At 45.3% G+C, this 27,303-nt stretch overlaps 1 protein-coding gene across 1 annotated transcript; it reads left to right on the top strand.

The window, feature by feature from the left end:
- On the top strand, positions 1–27,031 carry SCPEP1 (serine carboxypeptidase 1; the record flags this gene model as incomplete). Its single annotated transcript, XM_084236682.1, has 13 exons — positions 1–82; positions 2,714–2,862; positions 6,881–6,970; positions 9,695–9,850; positions 10,215–10,289; positions 13,873–13,945; positions 17,589–17,626; positions 18,189–18,317; positions 18,869–18,962; positions 19,737–19,850; positions 21,768–21,905; positions 22,885–23,048; positions 26,969–27,031. 13 exons carry the CDS (start codon positions 1–3, stop codon positions 27,029–27,031), a joined length of 1,365 nt encoding a protein of 454 aa, XP_084092808.1.
- Between the last annotated feature and the right edge of the window lie 272 nt (positions 27,032–27,303).

The following is a 27,303-nucleotide window of genomic DNA, read 5'->3' as shown; positions in this document are numbered from 1 at the left end:
ATGGAGCCCGCGCCCCGGAGCCCTCTAGTGCCGCCGCCGCTGCTGCTGCTGCAGCTGCTGCTGCTGCTGGGCCTGAGCTCAGGTAGGTTGGGGCGAAAGGTACTTTAGGAGCGATCATGCTTCCATCTATTCGTTCCTTCTAGCTCTATTTCTCTCTCCGGGATGAGTCTGTTCCTGGGTTTGCTCTTAATGACAAACCTCTTTTCCCCCGCTTACTACTTTGTCTAATTCTATTGCTTTTGAACCTCACTTTCTCTCCCTCCCCCCACCCCCCCACCCCGAATTCAAAGAGCCTTTCCTGCCCTTCTCTGGCCGGGGGAGGTCTGGTGCCACCTTTCTGTCCTGCGCCTTGGTAGAACCATGCAAAATGTATGATTGCAGAAAGTGCTGATCGATGGTGTTTACTTGACCCCAAGTCCACTTCCCCTTTTGTGAAGTGATGTGACTACTAAATGGGGTTTTAAAATCATTTTATTTTGAAATGAAACATGCGGTTTAAAAGAGAGAAAAGTCCTACCAGGAAGGGGCTGTTTCACTGAGATAACGACTTTTTCCCACTACTTGATCCGAACAGACAGAAATAACATCTTTCACCGGGATCCTTTTTGGTTTAGCAGGATGATTTGAAAATCAGCAGCCTTTTCAGCAAAATTACTTCTTCTCTGAATCGGGAACTGAAAATTCGAACTGGCTAAAAGCTGGGTTCGTGATCTTACACAAGTAGCTTAGTAATTTGGTTTTCCTTTGTTCAGATGGCCCATCAGCTTGTTACTGGGACTTGTCACATTTTAACTGTGGTCACCTCTGGGGAGGGGAGGAGCGCCAGGAGTTAGGTCGGATGGAACCTGAAGCTTATGTGTCATTTTCAAGGAGACTGCAATCTTGTGTTATTAGTGATTAGAATCTAAGAGGCACATCTGCAATATCCTAACTATTCTGTTTTGCACCTCAAGACACTTTCTGGTTTTCTTAATCTTCTTTATTAGTTACAAAACAGCATGGTTCATCCACACCTATCTCTTCAGTGGGTCACTTGTTCTTCCCTTCACAATGTATGAAAAAGGGAGGTATGAGGCAGAGGACTCCAGGTCTCAAGGGTGACCCCTTGCCATGCCTTTTGACACCAGCCTTTTTTCACCTACAGGGTGGTATTTGAGAAAAATGATACTGTAACTTGAAAGTTGTTACTTTAGCAAAGGGTGACATAGTGTACTTAACCTGCACTTCTGTGTGTATACATACACAAGCACACAGGGACACATATATGCTACATTTCTTGCCTTCCCCAAAGGTATGCCAGTTGGCATTCTTTTTTTTTTTTTTAAGTTTATTTATTTATTTATTCATACAAGAACTGGGGTACAGACCAGAGGTGTGGGGGGTGAGAGAGAGTGGGGAACAGAAGAGGCAGATTGACTGAAATACATTTGGGGAGGGGAGCAGCGGGTGCAGTTGGCATTCTTGCTAACAGTGCAGAGGGCCAGCCTTCTGTCTCTCTGTGGACATTGATTCCCTGGCATCATTTTTTGTCTCTCAAATAAGCAAAGATTTTTTTAGTGACTTCATTATTGCTTTAATTTTCATATCTTAGAATATTAGAGATGTTAATCTTTTCACATATTGATCAAATATGTGTCTGCCTTTTTCACAAATTACTTCCTCACAGCCTTTACTCAGGATTTTTAATTTTTTTGAATTGGTATACATATTTATTATAGATCTTTGTTGTTTGCCTTTTAATTTTTTTAATGGAAAAATTTTCTTGTACAGAAATATAACAATCTTCTGTCCTCAAATCTTGCTATTTTTCCTTATGACCTCTGGCATATGTTTAAATCCTTTTCCCACCCAGAGGTCAGAAAACCACTCAACTGTATTTTTATATATATTTAACATTTAAAATTCAAAATACTTGATCCAGTTAGTATTTGCTTTGTTTAGAATGTTAAGAGAGAACCTACATTCCCATTGTTTCTTCTTCAAAAAAAACTCACAGGTGCTGACATAATAAAACAAATCATCTTTGCCCCCTAAATTTGTGATACTTCTTTCAACATGTATTCAATGCAACATAAAAACCAACAAGTTGCATTCTGAGATTTTTCTTTAACCAACATTTACATCTGTCTCTCTCCCTTCTTTTTAAACAGAATTATAAAATTGTTTCATGTTTAGTATTAAAAAACCCAAACATTGCATAAGGATGTAGAGGGAAAAGTGAAAGACCTAACTTCTTCTGCCACTATTAGGTTTCTTTGTTGTTTGTTTTTTTTTTCTTTTCTTTTTTATCTATATAATAGCTGGGGTATAGGCCAGAGGCGCTGGAGGGTGAGAGGATTCACCAGAGACAGAGTGGGGAACACAACAGGCAGACAGACAGAAAGCACTGTTGAGGGGAACAGCGGGCTCAAGAGGAGAGGTCTGCTGTGCCGTGTGGGAATCTCCCTGGCTGGCCAGGAATCGAACTCGCGCTGCAGAGGCTGCAGACAGGTTCATAGCGCTATGCTCAACCCGCTGCGCCACTGGGGAGGCCCTTCTTTGTTTTTTTCTTAATTGAGACTTTCCCTCTTCATCTCCATAATATTTTGGGATGAGTAAGTTGCCTATGATTTAAACCAAATCATCTCTAGTCTAGAATGGCCCTTCTTCCTGGACTTGGAATTTACCTGGAACATTAGCCATTCTTCAGAAAATCACACTGCTTCTGTTTCAGGAGCTGTCATCAACCAGCCCATGGTGGAGGGCAAGGAAGTATGGGATTATGTGACTGTCCGGAAGGATGCCCACATGTTCTGGTGGCTCTACTATGCCACTAACTCCTGCAAGAACTTCTCAGAACTGCCTCTGGTCATGTGGCTTCAGGTAAAAGTCACTTCACTTCTTGGTGAAGCTTGGAGGTTGGGGTTGAACCTGGTTTCACCACTTACTACTCTGTTCTTTGGGCTGATGTCTCATAGTCAGCCGGAGGTCTCCTAAACTGGGACTTCTGAAGCAGGCAAAGGCAATGGTAGGTGGAGACCAAGTTAGAGAGTAGGAAGGTGTTTTTATATTAAGCCCAGCGGTGGATCTCCTGAAGCTACATTTGACTATATGTTAATGCAAAGTGTTTTGAAAGTTTCTAAAGCAAAGGCTGAGGGCCCTTCCTCCAGTTCCTGCCATTATTTCCTAAACCCCAACTTCTTGCTCCTGAAAAGTTGGTCTTTAAAAAGGAGCCAGCCTTTTGTATCTTCGTGTTACTTGTTGGGCTCTTTTCCTCCTTAGGTATGCTTGCTTTGCAATCCTGAGAGCCTGGAGCTAGCTGAAAGGTATTTGGGGTCAGGCAGAGGAACCGTCCTTGAGTTCCTGAAATAGCATCTAGAGGAGGCTCATACCTGCCTGAAAGGCCAATCTCTAGGGAGGGGTTGAGGAACCCTGTCTTGCTTCAGCCTCTGGAAAATGTAGGCATGCCCACCCTGGGGCTCATGTTGCTCCCCAGTAAATAGGGCATATGGGAAGCAAATGTGACTTCCTCTGAAGATGTCTGTGTTCTCTCTGCAGCCTCCTAGGGCCCCAGGCTTTGCCTCCAGCTCAGTAGATGCAGACTTTTCAAGGCAAATGTGCAGTTTGCAGGGCGGGGCCTGTCTTTCTCAGCATGATCACAGTATGCCTTTCTGGAGACTTGGTGTACAACTATGGGAATGAATAAGTTCCCCCAAATTGAGAAGACAGTCACAGTTCAAGTTTGTTCAAGATAACATATGCACAGGAATCCTGATAGACAGGACTACCCCCTTTACCCCCCATGCACATGCACTGGGGTCTTTATCCTGCTTATTTTTTTTTTAAGATTTATTTATTTATTTATGCCTATAAGAACTGGGGTACAGGACAGAGGTGTGGGGTGGTAAGAGGATTCACCAGAGACAGAGTGGGGAGCAGAGCAGGCAGACTGACGGAAATACACTGCTGAGGGGAGCAGCGGGTAAGTCAGGAGAGGTCTGCTGTACCACGTGGGTAGCTTCCTGGCCGGGGATCGAACTCATGCTGCAGTGGCTACAGATTGCTTCATAGGTTGCGTCTTAATCCCTTGCACCACCAGGAAGGTCCTTTATTATACTTCTTATGCATGATCTTTCTTGTGTGAAACTAGTGATCAGATGTCGGGGATGATGTGTAGAGCATCAGCACAGGTTAACAGGTTAACACACAGGAAAGAAACAGTAGGGGGTTGGCTAGCCAAGATGGGGTCACTGGGTTTCCTATAGCGGGGCTCTTGATCTCTTCCCACCACTTGCAGCTTCTCTTCTCTGGGCTTTGTTTTCTTATCTAGGGGATTTTGGTGATTTTCAATCTTATTAATGAGCAGAACTTTTTCACTCCCATGTGAAGCTCACAAACAGAAACCAAAGCAGAAAGTAGAAGTGCTGGGACGGGGCAGGTGCCCATCCCCACCCAGTCAGCCTGGCCTCTGTCATATCTGCCCTGGGGCACTTTTTGGGTTCTCAGGCGTACAAATTGAAAAACACTGAGTTTCAGAAGTTGCAAAGGGTCCTTTTGGTTGATCTGCAGACTGGAGTTGTTGCTAACATTTTAAAATCAAGACAGCTCCTTCCTTTTTCCAAAAACCAGGAGATCCAGCAACTTAGGGCCTGAACTCACTATCCTGAAGCTGAGGGGCCTCTGCCTTCTAGCAGACAGGACTCTGAAGGGAACTCCTTCCACTCACACCTGATTTCTCTGTGCCAGCTGATGGTCTTCCTGGGCCCTGTGGGTCAGTCCAATTTGTGACCTTTGGTTGGGTAAAATCTTTGAGTACAGGTGTTTGAAGGTTATCCACTGACTAACTTAATCTTACCTTTTTTTTAATAAATGTCTTTATTTATCTTGCGTAGAAGAACTGGGGTATAGGCCAAAGGTGCAGTGGTGAGAGGATTCACCAGAGACAGAGTGGGGAGCAGAAGAAGCAGATCTACTGAAATACACTGCTGAGGGGAGCAGTGGGCGAGACAGGAGAGGTCTCCTGCGCCATGTGAGTTGCTCCCTGGCCAGGGACCAAACTCATAGTGTTGATAACGCTGAGACTTAACCCCTAGACCACTAGGGAGGCCCCCTATTCTTACCTTCTGAGAGATCCAAAGGAGGGATAAGTTTATGACTGAGGAAGAAGTAATAACAAACTAAAAGGAGAGCTGTTCTAGCAGCCCACTGAGGCCGCCTGTGCTGTTGAGAATTGAGTCTTGGAAATCCAAGTGGAGTAGCCAGTATTTTAGGTGCACTCAAGTCAAGTGAGCACTTCAGTTGGGTTGCTGATAACTGACCATATTTTGGAGTCACTGGTTATCCCTGGACCTGACAGCATCCTTCCCAAAATTTAGACAAACAAAGGATTTGCAGTAGAATGTTCTCACATAGAACAGAAGCACCTGCCTGGAGCAGTCATCAGCTCTATGGGGGCTTCAGGAAAATCAGATTTCTCCCACAAACACCAAGCCCTCGAGGATCCCAGCTCCCCTCCTGGTTCTGTCTCATCCCAGTGATTCCGAAATGGACTGGAAAAGCTTTCACTTGAAGGATACACACTTACCTCATGTTTTGCGTTATAAGTATTTTTCAGTGTTGCCAACTTACTTTTGTAGTTTGATTCTGAACGCCAGTGTCACATTCCCATCTGTAGACATGTCTCGATTTACTAACCATTCCCTCCCAGCGGACATCAGAGCGGCGGCCTTACTTTTGCTGTTACAGTAAATATCACTGTATGGAGAGCTCCCTCTGGTTTGTGAGTGTCTTACCACTGTATCAGCACATCTCAAGGTATAAAGTATATAATTAGAGAGCTATAGCTTCCCCATTTTATAGAAGCTGTGTGGGTTCAAAGCACTAACTAGTTTTGTAAAGTCTTTCCCTGTTGATGTTCTCCAGTCACCCTTGAGCTCCAACTCCACGATGTCTTTTTTCTTGCCGGTTGCCCTGGCCTCTGTTTGCCTGACGCTCTCCCCTTCCCTTTTTGCATCACTCCCTTTCCTGTCCACCTTGCACAGAAGGCCCTAGGCCTGAACCCTTGCCTTGGCTGATAATGTTCTCATCACTGCCTGCCTAGCTGAACTGGCCCCTAGATTTTGCTGAGAAAAGCCTTTATGGCCCCTCCCCAGACCGTCTTCTAAAGGGCTTCTCCCATCTCGGAGTTCCCCAAACTCACCCTGTTTGACCCCTCAGTTTCTTTTCTCTCCTCCATTCTCTTAGCCCTTCAGAACCCATAGGGCTTCTGCCCCCCACAGCTCGGGGCCCCAGCAGCACACTCTGTTCAGATTCTTGGCTGTCTCTGCATGTCTTGCTGCCAGGTGCTCTCCACTCTGGGGGAAATGCCTGCATTTGCTACATTATGACCCAGGGACCCATCTGGGCAACTGCTCCTCTGTCTGGGTCCTTTATCAAGCCTCAGGCATTCTCTGGATAGCTTCACACCTTTAGGGAGACTGGGGTGGGGTGGACAGTCACAAGGCCCTCCCTGGGCCTTACTGCTTGTCTGAGGTGAGGGTCTTGGACAAGATGTTCTGCAGTTGGTCTTAGTCACAAGACCAAGAAGCGATACACACAGCATCCTGAAGGCCAGCCAACCCAGGGCAGCCAGGGCACCAGCTCTGAGAGTTGGGTCAGAAAGTCCCCTCTGGGGCTCTTAGCTCAGGCCGCTTGCTACTAGGAAGACTAGAGCAGCTGTCACACAGGCTTGGTTAGTGCAGAAAGCTCTGCTGCAACCGACAAATGGTGTCTTTTCTGCAGGAGTGACACAGCCGTTGCTAAAGCATAAATTGTTAAAAATGAATGTGGTCATCCATTGTAAAAACTGTGTTCTGACTAAAGTTTTCTCTGGACTTATTTTTGTTTCTGTTCTCTTCCACAGGGTGGTCCAGGCGGTTCCAGCACTGGATTTGGAAACTTTGAGGAGATTGGGCCCCTTGATAGTGACCTCAAACCACGAAAAACAACCTGGGTACAGTGAAGATGGGTTCTATGAAACTGCTCTGTTGCCTTTCCAGGGCTGAGCCCCACCAGCCCTGCCCCATCCTGGGTGGGCCCACAAACTGAGCAGTACCTCCCAGTCACCCTTTTCTCATCCCCATAGGTCCTGGGGAACTGTCTACAGGTGTCCTCTCTGACTGGCTTCTCCCATTTCTGGGGCAGCTCATCCTATACTGGTCTCTTATTGACCCCAGCGCAGTGACTTTTCTTTCTATTTACCTGCAGGAATCTGTTCTAACAGACCCCCGGGACCATGTCACTGCCCACATATTGGCCATATCTGCAATCTCAGTCACTTCTGCTTCCTCATCACCCTCCTACCTTCTTCACTTTATTAAGACATTAGGTCCTTTGTCCTGTGCCCTTTTAATGTCTTTCTGGCTCTCTGTCTCCATCCCCTCCCCATTCTTACCTTCACTTCCATCCCTACTCCTCTCTGGTCATCCCCCACCCCCTGGCTCCTTCATCCTTTTCCCTTTACAGCCTTGCCCCACCCAACTCAGGTCAGTCTCTCTGTCCACTGCCTTGTCCCTACCCCTAGGTTGCCTACCCCTGCGGGCTTTGCTGCCAGCTCATTGCTCCCCTCTGCTCTGTGTTCCTGCTCTCTCCTTTCCTCAGGGCACCGGTTGCTGCCAACACTCGCCACTTCCTGGGGCTTCCCCTCTACCTTCCTCCCCCATCGGGAGTGAACCTGCCTCATGGAGCACACAGAAACCTGTCCAATCACCAGCTGTCCTCCCTCTGGGCTTTCTAATAAGTGTACTTCTCTTTTTGCCCCTTCTTATCCCCCTGTCCATCCCCCTGAAAACATCAAGTGTGGTCCCTCCCTGCTGAGATCTCTTCCTCCCAGACTCCACTTAGGCAGTTAGCATTTTCTTTTTTTTTTTTTTGAAGAGTTATTTATGCATACAAGAACTGGGGTACAGACCAGAGATGTGGGGATGAAAGGATTCACAAGAGGCAGAGGGGGAACAGAACAGGCAGACTGACCGAAATACACTGCTGAGGGGAGCAGTGGGCGAGACAGGAGAGGTCCGCTGTGCCATGTGGGTAGCTCCCTGGCCGGGGATTAAACTCAAGCTGCAGAGGCTGTGGCGGATAGCTTCACAGGTTGCGTCTAAACCCCTTGTGCCACCAGGGAGGCCCCTAGTTAGTATTTTCTATGTAGCATTGTTCTCTCTAGCCTGTTTTCTCAGAGTGCAAACATACACTGGTCTTTCCCAATATAATGACATACTCTCAACAACACGTCTACTGCCACTCCACCAGTCCCCTCAGCGACCACTCTTTCTTACAAGTGCTCTTTGTATTTTGCTATTGCCCATTCACTCCAGCTTCCCAGCAATACTGATCCTGAGTGTTGGGGGAGGGAAAGAGTGGTTGCTAGCAAACCCAGTGCTTTAACTCTGGGAGGCAATGTGTGCCCTCTTCCTGCTGTGGTCATGACAAGATTGGGAAGCACTGCCTAACCCAGAGGTCTGTCCCCATCACTCTACCGGCACTACTGTCCCAAGGGCATGCAAGCTTCCCTGTTTCAAGCCCATGTACTAGAATTCCTTCTTAGAATTCATCTTCATTGAACTTTACAGCATTGTTGGTCATTCCCATGTTTCATGTGTTGCTATTTCCCAGTACTCTGTCCTTCTCTTTTACACTCTCTTTTCAGGTTTTGGGCGCTCCATCCTTGCCAACTGCTTCAATGAAAATCTTTGATGCCCCCTGTGAAGCTGACAACTCCTCACTTCACTGTGTCTAGCTCAGAACTCTCCTCAGGCTTCTACATGGAAAGCTGCCTTAGCTTGGACTTCATACCTTTGGCCACCCATTCATATGTAGCTTATCACACATCTCCCATTCTTTAAGACTCACTGCAGGATCACTTCTTCCTTAAGGTTCCTCTGACTTCCTTCATTCTCTTATCTGTCTTCCTTAAGTACCTTTACTTACTTGCCTCAGGGCCTTTGCACAAGGTGCTGCCTTGGCCTGGAACATTCCTGTATCCCTTCCACTCCAGTAACAGAATGCCTCACTGACTTGGCTGAGTCCCACCTTTAAGAAGGTGCTATGACTAGAGAAGAGAACAGAAAGAGAAGTGAGGAGATCGGGTCTTAGGCCTGATGCTCCCACTCCTCATTGACTCTGTAACCTCAGATAAGTCCTGGGCCCTTTTTGGCTTTTTCTGACCATTAAAGTTCATGGATGGACTGTGCCATCACTAAAGGTCCTTTCAGATGTAAAATCCGGTAGTGTCTTTGGAAAAGATAGTAGGATAGGTAGTAGAATAAATTCTGTTCTTGCAGTGTATAGGGAACCAGGCCAGTATAGAAACTGGATTCATCTTAAACTGATATGTGGAATTCAGACCTTGGATGTTCTCTCACTGCACTAAACTGTTGCTCAGACTGACTATGTGTGGTTCTGCCTGTGCTGGCATATTACATTTAAGACATTTGTATTTGTGAAAAGTCACAGCTTAGATTCTTTGATCCCTGTGGATATGTTAACCGTTTCTTCTCATTTCTCTTCATCTTTGCCTTCCTTTTGCTGTATTAGTCTATGTTACTGTCCCCCTTTTTTTCCTTCCAATTTCCTTTTAGTCACTGAATCAGAACCTCACCAGTATCCTCATGTGTGGTTTTTGCTAAGCTTGTATAAGATGATCAGTGAATAATTGGTGACATCCTGTGGTCTGCAGCTCCAGTCTGCCAGTCTGCTCTTTGTGGATAACCCTGTGGGCACTGGCTACAGTTATGTGAACAAGAGTGATGCATATGCCAAAGACCTTGCCACGGTGGCGTCAGACATGATGGTTCTCCTGAAGACATTCTTCGATTGCCACAAGGAATTCCAGGTAAGCAAAAGCTCAGAAACAGCTAAGCAGGAGGCTAACAATGGCATTACTGCATTCACCAGAATAATCTTCAATTTTCCCCAAGAGTTCAATGCCCAGCTGATTCTAGAGAGCACTTTTCTACCCCTAAAACTGGGTTGAGGGCTTTTGTTTCTGTTATCTCTAAAGATGATTTTTAAGTTTGAAAGAATGACCTCAAAGTCAGTATTTTAATCAGATACAGAGGAAAAGACAAAAGTAGATTTGTTTTGTCTGGCCATTATAGGCAATCCAACTTTAAAATTCATGTGAATTAAAATTAAATTGTGTGAAATACAAGGCACTTAGGAAACTTAATTCTTTATAAACTCCTTTTTTTTGCTAGAAAATTCCATTCTACATTTTCTCAGAGTCCTATGGAGGAAAAATGGCTGCTGGCATTGGTCTAGAACTTCACAAGGTAAAAGGGAAGATGGCTTTGTGGTTTGGGTTTAGATTGAAACTGACCATTGTTTGTTTTATACTCTTGATATTAAATATATTTTGAATAGGACCCTGTAGAGAAAGAGTAAGCCTGTGATAGAATCATAAAAAGTTTTTAAAGGAACAGTGAAGGGCCTCCCTAGTGGCACAGTGGGTTGAGCGCAGCGCTATGAAGCTGTCCACAGCCTCTGCAGCGTGGGTTCGATTCCCGGCTGGCCAGGGAGCTACCCACATGGCACAGCAGACCTCTCCTTTCTCTCCTGCTGCTCCCCTCAGCAGTGCTTTCGGTCTGTCTGCCTGTGCTGCTCCCCACTCTGTCTCTGGTGAATCCTTTCACCCTCCCGCACCTGTACCCCAGTTCTTGTATAAATAAAAAAATTAATCTTTAAAAAAAATAAAATAAAGGAACAGTGAAGATTCCCTTACCCAATATCAAACAAAATCTAAGACTTCTGAAAGCAGAATAGTGTGATAGTAACAACTAGATTAAATGCAATAGGATAAAGAATCCAAATGCCCACACATGCACACACAATGATGTTTGTAAAAGCAAAGAAAGGCTTTGAAAGGGTACATGTTAAGTGTAGTTACCTAGTGAATGTGAGTACAGATGAGGCAGAGGTGAAAGAGCAAAATTTTTTCACATTTCTTTTCTCCTTTGTTTAAATTTTATATTATGAACTTGTATGATTTAAGATTTACTAATCTTTTTAAAACTGAACCTTTTATAAGAAGCAGTGTGTGAGCACTGCAACAATTAGAAAATACAACAAGCACAAATTAGAAAATGAAAATTCCGCCTTCCTACCAGCTGGAGATCACCAGTGTTAACACACCTAGTGTACAGCTTTCTATATCTTTTTCTGCCCTTTTAAGAATAAATTTTTAACCAAGTGAGATCATATTACATGCATACTGTCTACAGCCTGCTCAGCCTGGCTTTTTTAATCATAGTATCACCTTCTCGTTTCATTAAATTTTCATCTCAAATATATTTCTTGAATTGGCTCCAACATGTCTTTTATAGTCAGTTTGGCTAAGCGACTATTCTATCCAGATCCATAAGCTGAATCTGTGATGCCCCTAATATCTGTTTTCCTCTAGAGCGTCCCTTCTTTATGACCATGATTTGGTAAAAAAACAAACAAAACCAAAAAACAGGTTACATGACTTGTAGAATGTCCATTTTCTGGATTTGTCTGATAATATCTTTCATGGTGTTCCCTATGAAACTGGAAGCTATATCTGAAGGCTTGATGAATTCAAGGTCAAAGTTTTGGATAGAATACATTCTAGTATACCATATTTGAGAAAATGATGGCCCACTATCAAATCCACTGGTTTTGATAAGACCCAGAAGCTAAGAATGGTTTTTACATCGTCAAATGGTAGTGTTGGGGGTGGGCATGGAGACTCAAAAAAAAAAAAATGATACAGGAAAATTACGTGAAATTCACATTTCAGTGTCCACAAAGTTTTACGAGGACATTCCTTTGTTTCTATGTTGTGTGTGGCCACCTTAGCGCTGCAATGAGAGGAGTAATTGCACCACAGAGCCTAAAATACTTGGTATCTGGCCCTTTATTAAAAATTTGCCAGCCTCTGCTACAGGGGATGTTGTGCACTTTGTTTTACTTCAAATCAGAAGTCACATAACATTTAGTTCTTGTCTGAGTCCACTGTCGGCCCTCTGAACTGTGTGTTCAGTTTTTCATCTACCTTTTCACCTAATGGTTATATCATCCATTTAAAATTATCATCAATTTTTAATCATTTATTTAAAATTATCATATAAATTGGGAATTTTATTAAGTTTCAAAATGATGTTTTTTCCCCACCTCATTTTGTTTACATCTGTTGACCGACATTCTTCTATAAAATGGGGCTTACTGGGCCTCCCCTGGTGGCGCAGGTGGTTGAGCGCAGCTCTGTGAAGCTGTCTGCAGCCTCTGCAGCGCCGGTTCCATCCCAGCCATCCAGGGAGATTCCCACATGGCGCGGCAGATCTCTCCTGTCTCTCCCGCCACTCCCCTCAGCAGAGTATTTCAGTCAGTCTGCTTGTTCTGTTCCCCGCTCTGTCTGGTGAATCCTCTCACCTGCTCACATCTCTGGCCTGTACCCTGGTTCTTGTATGCATGGATAAATAAACTAAAAAAAAAAAAAAAAAAAAAATGAAGTGGGGCTAACTACCTGGGGCTTTTTAGGTAACTGAAATAAGTCCCTCTGGAAAAACCCACTCATTACAAAATTCTTTGTTTTTAATTACTAATGTTAAAGCCAGACTAGTCATTGTTATTTTAGATCTCTGAATAATTTGTCCATTCATATAATTCAAGATCTAAAAATATAGAATGTATACTAAGGAATTCTTCCTTTTACCTTTGTCCCCCGCCCCTAGGGAAGCCCCTGTTATTAGATGCCTCAAGTATTTCATATATATTTATATTTCATATAATTATATTTCATAATATTATATTTCTTATAATATTTCATATTATATTAGCAAATTTATATATATTCTTCTACCTCATCTTTATATGATAAGTGACAGTGAACATTACACACTGCTCTATATGTCTCTCTTTTGTACCTTAACAGTATACTTTGGCGAGCTTTCATATCATCAGTCCATAAAGAGCCTTCACATTTTTAAAACTGCATCATTCCACATCTCTTACTGATAAATACTTAGCTTGTTTCCAATTTCCTGCTAATGGACAGATGAATTATATTTATTTATTTATTTATTTTTAAAATTTTTTTAAAGACTTTTTTTTTTAAGATTTATTATTATTTATTTATACAAGCACTGGGGACAGTGAGAAGCGCGGAAGGGTGAGAGAATTCACTAGAGCCAGAGCGGGGAGCAGAGCAGGCAGACTGACGAAACACATTGCTGAGGGGAGCAGCGGGCGGCAGGAGAGGTCTGCGCGCCATGTGGGACCCTCCTCCAGTGGCCGGGGAGCAGCCGGGGATTGAACCAGCGCTGCAGAGGCTGCGGGCAGCTTCGCAACCCAGCGCTCAACCGCTGCGCCACCGGGGAGGCCCTGGACAGATGAATTATTTTAAATGAATAAGAGGAGCAGAAAGGTAATATACGTTTCTCATCCTAAGGCATCCATCCCACTCTCAAGGGCCTTCTGCAGAGAGAGGCCTCCCAGCACTCAGTGACTTCTGCTTGGGTGGTGATGATTGTATCCAACGAGCCCCCTGTGAGAAATGACAGACCTTGGAGGGGTGGCAGTGTTCTTCCTAAAGAAGACTGGGGGTGGGGGGATCTACCAAGCCTCCCCCACCCCCTACCGTCATTTTTCCAAGATCCTTGTGAAAACAGTAGAGAGAAAGTATCTACTCATTTTGCAAATGGTTGCATGAAAGACTTTTGCTCTCTAGTGGGTTTCCAAAGTCTTTGGAACACCCTGGGAATCTTGGAAAGGAAGGTGGAAATTTTCTGTGCTCAGGAAAGGCAGTGTAGAGAGGCTGAGCTCCCTCCTTTTGAGGATGGGATGGTGGCCCTGGGTCCCCATGGCAAGGATGTGTCTTGGCTCCTCTTCTTTCAGGCCATTCAGCAAGGGACCATCCAGTGCAACTTTGCTGGCGTTGCTTTGGGTGACTCCTGGATCTCTCCTGTTGGTAAGTATGGGGTTTCTAAGCATTTCTTTACTCATTTTTCCCATTCTTCCCTGGGATGTGTAGTCCAGATCAAAGAACAATACTATAATCCCAAGTCCTTGGAGAAGTCAGCACAGAAAGTGCCCCAAGAGCGTCTGAGAAAGTTGAGGGTGAAAATTCATTTAAGCACCTACTATGTCCTGTATTGGCCTAAACCAAGTTCTCTTATTTGATTGTCACAGGAGTCAGGCTGAATATACTCTTTTTTTTTTAATAAAGATTTATTTATTTATGTATACAAGAGCTGGGGTGTAGGCTGGGTGGGAGACGTGGTGAGAGAATTCACCAGAGACAGAGTGGGGAAAACAGGCGGATTCACTGAATACACTGCTGAGAGGAGCAGCAGGCAAGACAGCAGAGGTCTGTGCCATGTGGGCCACTTCCCTGGCCAGGGATCGAACTTGTCACCTCCCTGACCAGGGAGCAAACTCATGCTGCAGTGGCTGCGGATTGCTTCATAGTGCTGACGCTTAACCCCTTCTGCCACCAGAGAGGCCCCTGCAATTGAATATATTCTAAAGAATCAGAGATATGATGGAATTTTCCCTCTCACACAGAATGAGTAACCTGTTGGGGTTTGTCATCCTCTCCCCTTTGCCACCCTGATGTGCTATGTGCATTTGGGGCAAAGTCCCCACCCGTTGTTCATGTTGATGGTGAGACCAGGTTGGAATAGGTCCTCAGGTTCTGTTTCAAAACTTGAGTATCCTTGTTGAGAGTACAGACAAAAGTTGTTTATGTTGTAGGCATATCAGGGCGTGGCTTTAGACATCTGAAATAATCACTTTGGTGGAGTTCACTCTAACACAGGATTTCTAAATCCCTGCACCATTGACATTTTGAGTCATATATTATGACCTGTGATGTGATTGTGCTCAGTTTTAAAAGACAATTGTTTATAAAAAGGTAATATTTTCCCCCTAAAAGATAAGGATGTGGCTGGTTGTAGAACTGAGTCCCAAACAGTTTTAGGATATTCTTTTTTTTTTTTTTTTTACAGCTTTTTTTTTTTTTTTTTAATAGAGGCATGTTTATTTATTTATTTGTTTGTTTGTTTTGTTTACACATGCACTGGGTACAGCCAGAAGCACGGGAGGGTGAGAGAATTCACCAGAGCCAGAGCGGGTTGCAGAGCAGGCAGAAGGACCGGAGTACACTGCTGAGGGGAGCAGCGGGCAGCAGGAGAGGTCTGCGCGCCATGTGGGACCCTCCTCTGGTGGCTGGGGAGCAGCCGGGGATCGAACCAGCGCCGTAGAGGCCGCGGGCAGGTTCGCAACCCAGCGCTCAACCGCTGCGGCCACTCGGGAGGCCCCAGTTTTAGGATATTCTGATGCTACTTGGGATGGTTATTTCCTCCAGCATTCTTGCCATCTCCAGGGAAGGACTGAAATGGCATAACTCTGCCATTTCTGAGTTAGTTTTTGAGAAGGGCTCCTGCTTATTTGTCCTCCCTAGCTAGACTTCCTGGAACATCATGAAGCTGCAGATGACCTGATCAGAGGCACAAAGATGCAGAGGTTTCTTGCGAGGTGTCTCACTTAAAATTATAGCACTGGCCCTCACACCTCCTTGTGTGGTCTCATCACAGTTTCATAACAGCACTAAGTACTTTGCATGTGTTAACTTTATTTAATTCTTATAACAACTCACGGGATGGATGCTATTATTATTCCAATTTGGGAGATGATGAAATTGAGACTCAGAAAGGTTAAGCAATTTTCCTAAAGGCACATAGCTAAATCCAGGATTCAGAGCCACCTGCAAACACTGGAACCTGTGCACTTAGCCATTACACTAGAAAACTCCCAGGAGACCAGTAAGCTTTGCCTCGTGGCTTAGCAAGTTGTTCATCCTGTGCAAAATCTATCTTGCCATGACCTACTTCTTATGAATCTTCCCACTCAGATCTAATCCCTTCTTCCGCAACCAATTTAAATGGCATTCATCTATCCTAGAAGTACTTGCTTTTTGAGGGAGAAGTGCATTTAATTTTTGTGAACAATTAACTGCTTAGTGGGTAGTTGGTATTGTGCCAACTGATAGGTGAGATAAACTGACACACTCATGTCTTTAAAAGTCCTACAATGTTCAGTAGGGCAGCAATAGCCACGAGTGACTACTAAATTAAAAATGACTCAAAATTTCCAGTCTTTCAATTGCACCATTCACATTTCAAATGCCTAGTAGCTACATGTGGCTCTTGGCTACTTCGGACCACACAGATACATAGAATATTTCCATTGTTGCGGAAGTCCTATTATTGAACATTTCAGGTCTATAGAGGTCAGCAAACTACAGCCTACAGGTCAAGTCTGTCTTGCCACTTGCTTGGGTAAATAAGTTTTACTGGGACAGTCACATCCATTCATTCACGTCTTGTCTGTGGCTGTTCAGAGGATACAGCAACAGAGTTGAGTAGTTGGGTCAGAGACTTACAAAGCCAGGAACACTTAATATTTGTCTCTTCACAGAAAAGGTTAGTCAGTGCCTGGTCTAGGTGAAACAGGGAATAGGATACATTAGAGAATTGCAGATTATTCTGTAGTTTAACAAACTAAGGTACCAGCCTGATAGGTGATATGCACCGATGAATGGAAGCTAGTCCTGGAGGACCTGGTATGCCTGCATTTCTCAGTGTCCTCTGAATACAATTCCAATGAGGTGTTATACAAAGGACTGTGTGGTCAAATAAGTTTGGGGAATGCTGAATACTGGCTGTACCTCTTTGAGGGTCACAGGTACATTAAAGGTTCTGAGAAGTCCCGCAGTAAAGAAATGTGTTATATTTTGCATAACCCCTAAGATAATTAGCTGGAAAAATCCATTTTTCTTCCAATTCTTAGATTAAAAACCTGCAGAACTGAAGTTATTTGGAACCTATTTTGAGCTAGTCAACCTCAGTGAGCCATTGAAAGCTTTGAAGCAAAGGAATGGCATGCCTTTTGCACTTGATGAACTGTGGTCCTTGGTTCATTGCTGGCGCATCTTTCAATGCACTAGGCTTTTCCTAGTGTCATGGTGATTGTTCATCTGTCTAAACCAAGCCCAATTCTTTAAGGGAAGGCATTGTCTTACTCATATTTATGGCCTCTAAAACTCCTTGCTAGCTTTAGTAAATTCTCAATTTATTTGTGAAATAGAAATGAATCATTGGCAGTATAGCCAATGATTTATAAAATCATTTGTTAATTAACTAGGCAGAATATAGTGACTCCAAATGGGAGGCACAAACAGGATGCAGAACAGAAATGTGAGGGCGGGGAAATATTTTAAGCCATCAAAAGGACAAAAGAAAACCTAGAAGTCTGAAGGTAAGAGCTCCACCTGCATACACACTGCCTACCATCACTGGCTGGGACTTACCTGCTAGGCCAGTATCAGGCAAAATTAACATGCCATTACGCCTGAGTCAACAGAAAGGCCCCCACCCTCCTCCCACCTCCCAGCCACCAAGACTGTCTCCTCTGTGGGCTCTAGTGAGTAAAGGAGCCTGCAGACTCAAAACCACTGGGTCTCTTGCTTCTGTCTTTGCTTTAAGGATGAATGGTAGGTGTTTCTTTGGAAGGACAGAGGCATGAAAAACTTAACTTGTGATTTCCTTTAGATTCGGTGCTCTCCTGGGGACCCTACCTGTACAGCATGGTAAGTTGATGGGTCTTCACCTCTGTACCCTCCTGCCCCATGATAAATAGTTCAGCTGACCTCTCCTGGCTCTGTCCCCAGGCAGGAAGAAGCGAGCTGAGCTTCAGCCCATGAGGCTGGCACTGCTCCTTAGGGAATAAAATTGGAGACCCAGGCGACTCTCCTGCCTGCCTGTAACTATGCAGGTGCCTTTTTCTTTTTCCTTTTCCTGATAAACCTGTTCTTTTAAAATGTAAAAAAAATTGGAGACCCTAAGCAACAGCTAACTTTGGGGACAGTTACCCTATTTCTTAAGGCACAAGAAACACAAATTTCTAAGCCCTCCCAACTTTTTATTATAACAGTTTTCAGGTATATATGCAGAAAAGTTGAAAGATGCCTGTGAACAACCACATACCCACCATCTCCAGTCAGTTATTTTGCTGTATTTCTTTCATTGTAACCTAGTGGCTTGCAAGGAGAGCCTCCTTCCTACTCTTTCTGTTACCTATCCCTAACTGTAGCAATGCCAGATGTGTGTCTCTAAGCCAGATGGCCTTTTTATACCTGGTTTTCCTTCCAGTCTCTTCTCGATGACCAAGGACTAGCAGAGGTGTCTCAAGTTGCAGAGCAAGTCCTGGATGCCGTAAATAAGGGACGCTACAAAGAGGCCACAGAGCTGTGGGGGAAAGCAGAAAATGTCATTGAACAGGTAAGGGGGACAGAGGCACAGCCTGCATGTCTTCTTCCCATGGGTGGAAGGCCCTGCTTGGTGGTGTCAGGAATAGGATCCATCCTGAGTCTCCCTACCCTGGAAATGATTACATGCCAAATGATAAACCTGACAGGCCTGAGGAATGACAGTGCCTGGGAGACTTGCTTGTCCCTTGACTAAATGTGGATTCTCAAAGAAACATGTGCCTTACAGGGGTGGGGCCCCTTGTTGGGATCCTTGCTGACCCCAGTGAGCCAGGTAGATGAACGTACCGGCTGAGGAATTCCCTGGGTAGGACCCTCCCCGGGTCTGTCCTCCCTGGTATTCTTGTGCAGCGTCTGAGCAATGCTGGTGCAAGCTGCTCACAGCCCCCAGGAGACTAGGCTGACACAGCTGGACATAGCACCTTCAGCGCTGCCTTTCTTTCTGGTCCCAACAACTTTACAGAGTTAAAGCTGCCCATGCACAAGACAGGCCAGGTGCCTTTCCGGTTTGTAACAATGATCATCAATCAAGAAGAAGGTGCCTTATATATTTCTCTATTTCAGAACACCGATGGGGTGAACTTCTACAACATCTTAACAAAAGACACACCCATGTCGGCAATGAAGTCAAGTCTAGAATTCACCCAGAGCCACCTAGGTGAGTGAACCCTGTAGTTGTTAGACTGGCTCAGATTCTAGGCAACAGGAAGCCAATCTTGTTTTTAAAAGTTTCATGATATATAGTTTACATGCCATAAAATTGACCCATTTTAAGTGTATTGTTTTTTAGAATATTCATGGAACTGTACAGTTACCACCACAGTCCAGTTTTAGAATGTTTCCGTCGCCTCAGAAAGACTCAACATGTCTGTGTGCAGTGGATTCTCTTTCCCATTTTAGCCCCAGGCAAACACTGATCTGCCTTCTGTCCTCTAGATTTGCCTTTTCAGGACATTTCATGTCAGTGGAATCATAGAATAGGACGTCCCTTGCCTCTGACTTCTTATGTTTAACCCAGTGTTTTTGGAAACCAGCCTCTACACACCAAATTGCCACATCAACCCTCCCGAAGGCTGGGTTGAGTTATCTTTCAGCTGACCCAGCTTCTCTGTTGCTACTGCGTGCCTGGCCTCCTCCTTCCTTAGAGGGGTATAAAGGCTTTAGGTGCCTGCATTCACCTTTCAGTTGATTCCCGTTGGCTGTGTTCAGCGACTCTCAAAGTACATAAAAATGCAGCAATCAAAATTAATGCCACTTTGCTTTTCAACATGTTTATGACTTTCTTCCTCCATCTGGGGTGTATGGAGGTGATTCTTTTCATTCTTCCATCTGAAAGTCACCCTCTTATACACAGCATCTCCAGCAGTTGGAAAGGATACCTTCTTGATCTTCCTTCCAGCCTTTTGACTCACTGTGTACCAGTTTGTTTTAGTTCATCTTTGCCAGCGCTACGTGAGACGCCTACACCAAGATGCCTTAAGTCAGCTCATGAATGGTCCCATCCGAAAGAAGCTCAAAATCATACCTGAGGATTGCTCCTGGGGAGGTACTTATGTGAGCTAGTTAAGTCACTGTAGGTGACTTAATTAGTAGGGGGTAAAGAGAGGTGCAAAGCCTCTTAATTTGTAGAATGGGTTTTGTTGGTGGCAACTGTAGAACAGTCGTTATTATCCACATTTTGTAGAAGTACAAACAAATATAGAAGCAACAGATACAAGCCATATTAGTTCAACAGGAGGGGTTAGTAGGGCAGAGAAATGAAGTGATTGGTTATGAGCTGATATTTTTTGGTTACATGGGAGTCATCACATGCTTTTAAGTCAGTTTGCAGTTATCCATAATAAAAGGTTGAAATAAAAAAGGCAGGCCCAAGCTGCAGTCTATTGGGGGTGTGACTTCCAGCAAAGGTTCCTTGGGCAGATTTTGTGCAGCTCTGGCCAGCCTTCCCAAGCATCCTGATGCTGGATGTGGCCTGGCTGCCCTGCACTCTAGTCTGAAGGTCAAGGGCTAGAGCTGGGTTGAAATCTCGGCTAAGTTCCTGCTCAGTCCCATAGGGACATCTTGAGCAATCGGGAGTCCCTGGTTCCCAGAGGAGAAATCATCCAAATTGGGGGAGCTTCATTTGTATCTGAGATCTCCAAAGCTATGGTCATTAGTCCATTCTCAGGTGGCCCTGTGACAATGGCTGAGAAGCTAAGACTTGGCTCTGGCCCTGAGTTTGTCGTGGGACACAGGCTCTTATCTCACCTGTACTCAGCAGAGGACACATCCTGGGCCCGGTGTCTTCATATTCTCCTCTCTCCTTTAAGTTTTCTAGAAAGGAAGAAAAGGTGGATTAGAGTAAGTTAAAATACAGTGTCAAGGCTGAAGGGGTATATGCAGCCGTGGGGAGCTGTGGCATGGAGAAGAAAGATGTGACAGTCACAGGACCCCAGGTCCAGATGCAGTTCAAAGGAACACATTTTTCTAGCTCAACCCCTTCATTTTCTCTTCATGATAGTGTTTTCCAGGCCCAGCTTCTCAGGTTTAATGACCCTCCCTGTCCAGTGTGGTTAGACAGGGAAGGGGACTCCACTTTGCAGATGATGACTGATAAGAGAAAACTGTATGACTCATCTGTCTGTGGCTCCAGATGGGTCTGCATATGGTCTGGAAAGGAGAAACTGACCTTGGCCAATACCCTCAGTGTCTTGAGTTTCAATCTGTAATTAAGCACATATACTTTGAAGTCATCCAGACCCGTGTTCGTATTCCAGCTTGCCATCAACTAGCTGTTTCACCCTGTGTGTGTTTCTTAGCCTCTCTGAGCCTCATTTTCATTGCCCATTGCACAATTAGGACTGCCTCCCAGGGCAGTGATGAAGGGGAGATGGTATGTTGCTCATAAAGTACTTGCTTAGTACACTGATTGGCAAATGAAAATAAGGACAGCTGCTATTGCTATTGTTACTCAGTACTGTGATGATGATGATGACAATGATGGTGATGGCCAGGAATCCAGCAGGAATGCCATGCTGACCATTTCTCTTGCCTGGGGCTGGTCATCACATGGCTTTGCTGAGGGCAAGCTCTGAGTTGGTTTGCTTTCATTTGGTATATAACTAGGGTGACCCCACTTGTTCATAACTTAAACTTGGCCCATTGCTCAGCAACATTGACCCCAAATCACAGTTTGTTCCCTGAGAGCAAAATCTTCTATAGTGTTTTCTGAACCTCCCTGCTTCCTTGGGCTGTACACTTCTATGGGTTGCAGTTTCTCATGACAAGTGGCAATTGCTATCATCACTAGCTCTTGAGTGAACAGAGCACGTGTCACGTTCCCTTTTACACGACCAACTCCAGGCAATCTCTAGGCCAGTTGGTCTCTGTTGGTGAGGCACCTGTATTCAGTCTTAGTTAGGGGTCACGTAGCAGTTACTGACAGACATCAAGCTGCTCCACCTTTTTCCTTCTCCATGTGCAGCCCAGGCCCCCAACGTCTTCATGAACATGCAGGGGGACTTCATGAAGGCGGTCATCAGCATTGTGGATGAGTTGCTGGAAGCCGGCGTCAATGTGACTGTGTATAATGGACAGCTCGATCTCATCGTGGACACGATGGGTAGGTGCCTGCCCTGAGTGGCACCTGGAGGCAGTTGCATGGGGAGGGTACTGGCCTCAGATACATCAGTCCTGTGGCTGGTGACGATGAAATGCCAGTTGGGAGGCTATCTCATGTTCTGTTCATCTAACCCTGACCTTGACTCTCTGAGGAGAGAGGAGTTGTCTTAGGCCAAGAAGACTGAGTCCTTCCATCTTTTAAAGCCATTCAGGCATGATTAAAGAAAAGAACAATACCTATACTCACTTTAAATTTTGTGGCCATTGAGGAAATACACTATGTAATTGAGGGGAAGCTTCATTTTTGTGCATTGTCACAGTAGGTGGTACACACAGCAAGGTGAATAATAACTAGCCCTTTACGGCTCTGTTACCCGAGAGACCCTGGGAAATGGTGTTTGTGGAGTCCTTGTCATCCCAGCTCCCACCATATGCTCACTTCTGGCTTCCATAGGGCCAGGTAGAGGCAGGTTCTCAGAACTGGCAGACAGTTGAGGCACATGGTGTCAGGGGTATGATGTGCAAGTCAGCAGGACTGAATATTTTTGTGACTTGCAAGCCCAGGGCACTAAGGACAATGTAAAGACATTCTGTGTTTCAACCTTGAACTGCCCGAGTGATCCCCCTTGGCGTTTTTGCACCCTTGAGACTTCTCCATCCTGCTGGCCATGTTGCTTTCCGAGGTCCCCAATTTCGTTTGTACGGGGCATAGGCATTGAGGTTGTCAGGCAAAAATAGGCACATATCATAGCTGTTAGATTTCTCCTAGCCAGCCTGGGTGTCACTGGGAGCTGGTCAGAAATGCAGGGCCTCAGACCCCACCCAGCCCTAATAATCCTACTAACCCAATTTTTCATTTTAACAAGATCCCAGGTTGACTATTATGCATATTTCAATTTGGAAAACGCCAGGGTATGGGACTAGATTTTTCCATTCTATATAGCTGTTAATGCATGGCCCTTCTCTGTCCCTCTTGGCAGGTCAGGAAGCCTGGGTGAGGAAACTGAAGTGGGCAGAACTGTCTAAATTCAATCAGCTGAAGTGGAAGGCCCTGTACAGTGACCCTGAATCTTCGGAAACATCTGCTTTTGTCAAGTCACATAAGAACCTGGCTTTCTACTGGATTCTCAGAGCTGGGCACATGGTGAGAGAATCAGCCAGGCTATAACTCACTATAACTCACTGAGGAGGAAGCCACAGGCAATGGATTATGCCTGTGTGCACTGCGGAGGGAGTGGTGGGGGGGGGGGGGTCTTAAACATGCTCTGCAATGGGGCAAGTTTCAAGGTTTCTAATGAAATTCTGCTACTAATACTTTATTCATCTGAGGCTAGAAACTCTCATTTTAGTGAGCAAATCCTCCTGAGAGAGTTAAGCTGGGATCTCTTTTCTTTTTTCTTTAATTTTTTTAAAAAGATTTATTTATTTATGCATATAAGAACTGGGTTGCAAGGCCAGAGGTGTGGATGGTGTGAGGATTCACCAGAGACAGAGTGGGGAACAGGACAGGCAGACTGACTGAAATGCACTGCTGAGGGGAACAGCAGGCAAGTCTGCAGCGCCATGTGGGTTGCTCCCTGGCTGGCCGGGGGATCGAACTGGTGCTGCAGTGGCTGCAGATTGCTTCATGGGTTGTGTCTTAACCCCTTGCGCCACCAAGGAGGCCCTCTTTCCTCTTTAATTTAAATGAACATAACGGCATATTCTTTTTAACAGTTTTTGTTCCAAGGGAACAGTTTGTCCTGCGAAAAGAATAGGGAAATTGTCTTGTCTTGCCATTTTCAGGAAGTGAAAAGGAAAGCTTGGTTCACTGTAAAACTGAGTTGCCAGGGGGTGAGAGAGGTGAGGGATGTTTCAGAGCTCCGGTGGCTCCAGAATGTCAGTTCAGAAGCTTTGGGTCGAAAGCAATGAGACTCTACCACCCCTACATGTACAGAGCGAACATTCTCTTTTTACCTTACAGGGTATGTTGACTGAGTGGCTTTACAGAAACTGAAGGAGATTATGGAGGGTTAAATCCACCACCACCACCACCCCCCCCCACACACACACACCCCTACAAAGGAGCCAAAGGGAGGAGTGGCAGAAGGCAGGAGGCTCCACTCAGATGCTTCCTTTGTGGTCACGCTTTGGTCTGGAGGCACTTAAATTCAGTGTCTTTCCTCCCCAGTAGTGTGGTTTCCTGGGGGAGATGAATTGAGACATTAAGGTGCCCTCTGGCCTGCCATCTGTCTTTGGCTCCATGTTCCTAGGACAGAATCTCTTTAGAGAAAAGGCTTGAGGGAGCACTCTGGCTGGAAAGTGGGCCTAGGAGACTAGTCTCACAGCTCTTGGCACAGCAAGCACATAGGGTATTTACTTGGCTGGTTGAGAGGCTGAAGGAGATTGGGGTGAAGACAAAAGTGCCTTGTCCACATGCCACTCCTTAGGGCTATTAATTGTTCTCAGTTGGGATGTCCCCACCTGAGGACCTTGGCAAATCTGGAAAAATTTTGGTTGTTACTTGAGGGACTGTGCCATTGGCATCTAGTGGGTAGAGGCCAGGGATCCCAGGACACATCTACCATGCCCAGGACAGCCCCCAACAATGGAACTGAATACCCAAAAGTCAGTGGTGTCAGGGTTGAGAAACCCTGATACAGAGGAAAGGGGGAGCTGGGGTATTTGATAGACTCACTCTGGCAATACTTAGGTGTCTGGCCAGGGACAACTTATTATTAACCTCCCTGACCTTCAGTCTTAAGAACTTCCTAGAAACGGAATGTTGCAAGCTTTAAGAGAAACCAGTTTCTCTTTGGTCCTTTTGTTTAATGACCAAACATTTGAATGTCTCTGTAGCTGCTAATCACTGTCCCAGGTGCTGGGAATGCAAAGTGGAAGTAACACCAGCTCTGTCCTCCAGGAGTTCAAGGGCCAGTGGGGCAGACAGGCAAAGAGACTCTTAATAACAGCTGAGAAATGCTAAGATGGAGTTGGCCAGGGAAGGGGACCCAGCCTAGGCCTGGGGACCTGGAAGAGTGGCCGTGAATGATGGGCAGGAATTAGCTAGGTAGGAGGAGAAGGTGTGAGAGCAAAGAGAGCAGTGAGTATGGGTCCAGAGAGGCCTTGGGACAACTGAGGCCTTAGAAGGGTCACTGGGGAGAGGAGGCTGTTAGGGACCCTGCATACCACCTTGAGGAAAACAACGGGTGCCACAGAAGAGGTTTTAAGTAAAAGTATAGTAGTATCAGATTTGTCTGGTAAGAAGAAACAACACTCTTGTTGTCAAGAAACAACACTCTAGCAGCAGAAAGCATGGAACAGAACTGGGCCAGAGAGCCGATCTGAGCGGTTTTTATAGGAATCTAGAGAAGGAGCAACGAAGGGATCTGATGGTGTTAGATACAAATTGGCAGGACTTGGTAACAGCTTGCCTGTAGAACAGTAAGTGGGGTGTCCATTAGTCAATTCAGTATATGAGTTGTGTGTATCCAGAGTCAGATATTTATCCTTGGCAGTAGAGATTTGGGAGTCAGGTATAGAAAAGTCTGGGGACAGTGTCCTGGTTCACCAGTATTTAAGAGACAGGAGGCAAAAGAAAGATCCTAAAATCAGAGTGGAGAAAGGAACAGCCAGAGAAGCAGGATGGAGACCAGGGCTGTGCGACTTTTCCAAAGCAGAGAGGACCCAGTAATGTGAGTGCTGCTGAGAGGGCATACAGGACTGAAACGATGGCAGTCATTTGGTCACAAACAATGTTTGTAGTAACCATGGCAAGCATTTTTAGTGGAATGTCGGGCTTAGAAGCCGCATGGGAGGCCTGGAGCAAATGAATGAGCAACGACAGCAAGAAGACGACAACTTTAAGAAACTAGAAGGGGGCCTCCCTGGTGGTGCAAGGGACACAACCTATGAAGCTATCCTCAGCCACTGCAGCATGCATTCGATCCCGGGCCAGCCCAGTTCTTGTGTGCATAAATAAATAAATCTTAAAAAGAAGAGACCAGAAGGAAGTAGTCCACTCTTTAAAGAAACTTGATCTGGAGAGAGAATGAATAAGGCAGCAGGACATAGGGTTTAGAGGACATTATGTTATGGCTCTAAGTATCTGAGTTCCTTCAGTATCGATTGGGGAAAAGCTAGTAGGAAGTTGTGGAGCACAGCATTATTACTAAAGAGGGGTCCCTGCAGAGGCCGGTAGGAGGGGAAGGGGGGAGCTAACCACAAGCTCACTCATTTCCTCTTGGTTTGTCACAGATAGAACAAGAGATCTGTTGGGGGCAGCCTTAAAATAGCTCTTAGAGTCTGTTATTAAAGCATCCCCCAGCGGCTTCCCCTTAGCTGATTAAATGTCAGTTTAGTCAACCCCACCGAGCCTGAGCCTCTGGGAACCCTGCTTAGCAGCAGAGTCCAGGACAGGATTGAGCCACAGGGAATCATGGAACCATTGGAACTTCAGAATTTGGAGCCATCTATTGTTCAACCCCCATCTTTATAAAGGAGAAACTGAGGTATCCTTTTGATAATATAGGGGAAGGAGATTTTTTAAAAGGACTTATTCTAAAACTCTGGGGGGAAAACAGAAGAAAATTAAATAAGCATACAGAAATTGGAGTGCCACTCAAAGGGTCTCATTTGTATTTGTTTACCTATTTGCTGTTAATTTCCCTCTCAGCTTGTTTTTGACTCCATTCCCAGTCTGAGGTCCCTCCTACTACACAGGGAATACTTAAACTTATGTCTAGAATCTTCCTTCTCCCTTGCACTAGCGGGGTTATAGTTACACAAGCACAGCCCTCCTAAAGAAATCAACACATCAGCCCCAGATGAAGTAGAAGGATTTTTCCTAAATGCAGACCTGTCAGGCCCCTGCCACCCAAACACACTTGGTGCCCAGAAGAACTTTTGCCCAGCACAGGGGTCATTTCATAGAAGGGACTCTCTTTAAGGGATGCAGCCAGGCATAGCTGTCCTCCCAGGTGACCATCAGAGTTGACTCTTCCTGGGAGCAGGGTCTTGGGATGCACCCGTGAACCCAGCGCCAGCAGAACAGGGAGCACTAACTTGGGTTCTGCTTGGTTCTAGGTTCCTTCTGACCAAGGGGAAATGGCTCTGAAGATGATGAGGCTGGTGACTCATCAAGAATAGGATGGTCAGGCTGCAGGTGAGCTGAAGGGGCCTCAGGGCACAGGCGCTGCAGCGAGCGCCCGAAGCTGTGGGCACCATTCTCCCCTTGAATCTGACTTGGGCTGTGATTGTGAGGCTTCCTGTCAGTTTCCTCAGAGAATGAGCACATTGCCTCTATAGCAACTTGGAAATCATTTCTGCTTCTGAACAAACTTAAGATTTTTTTTAATGGATTTGTTTTCATCAAAATGAAGGGTTGAAGTAGATTTATTTTATCTTATTACAAAATCAGA

Source organism: Talpa europaea, assembly GCF_964194135.1.
Source record: "Talpa europaea genome assembly, chromosome: 7".
Classification (NCBI taxonomy): domain Eukaryota; kingdom Metazoa; phylum Chordata; class Mammalia; order Eulipotyphla; family Talpidae; genus Talpa; species Talpa europaea.
This window is presented reverse-complemented; position numbering and strand designations above follow the sequence as displayed.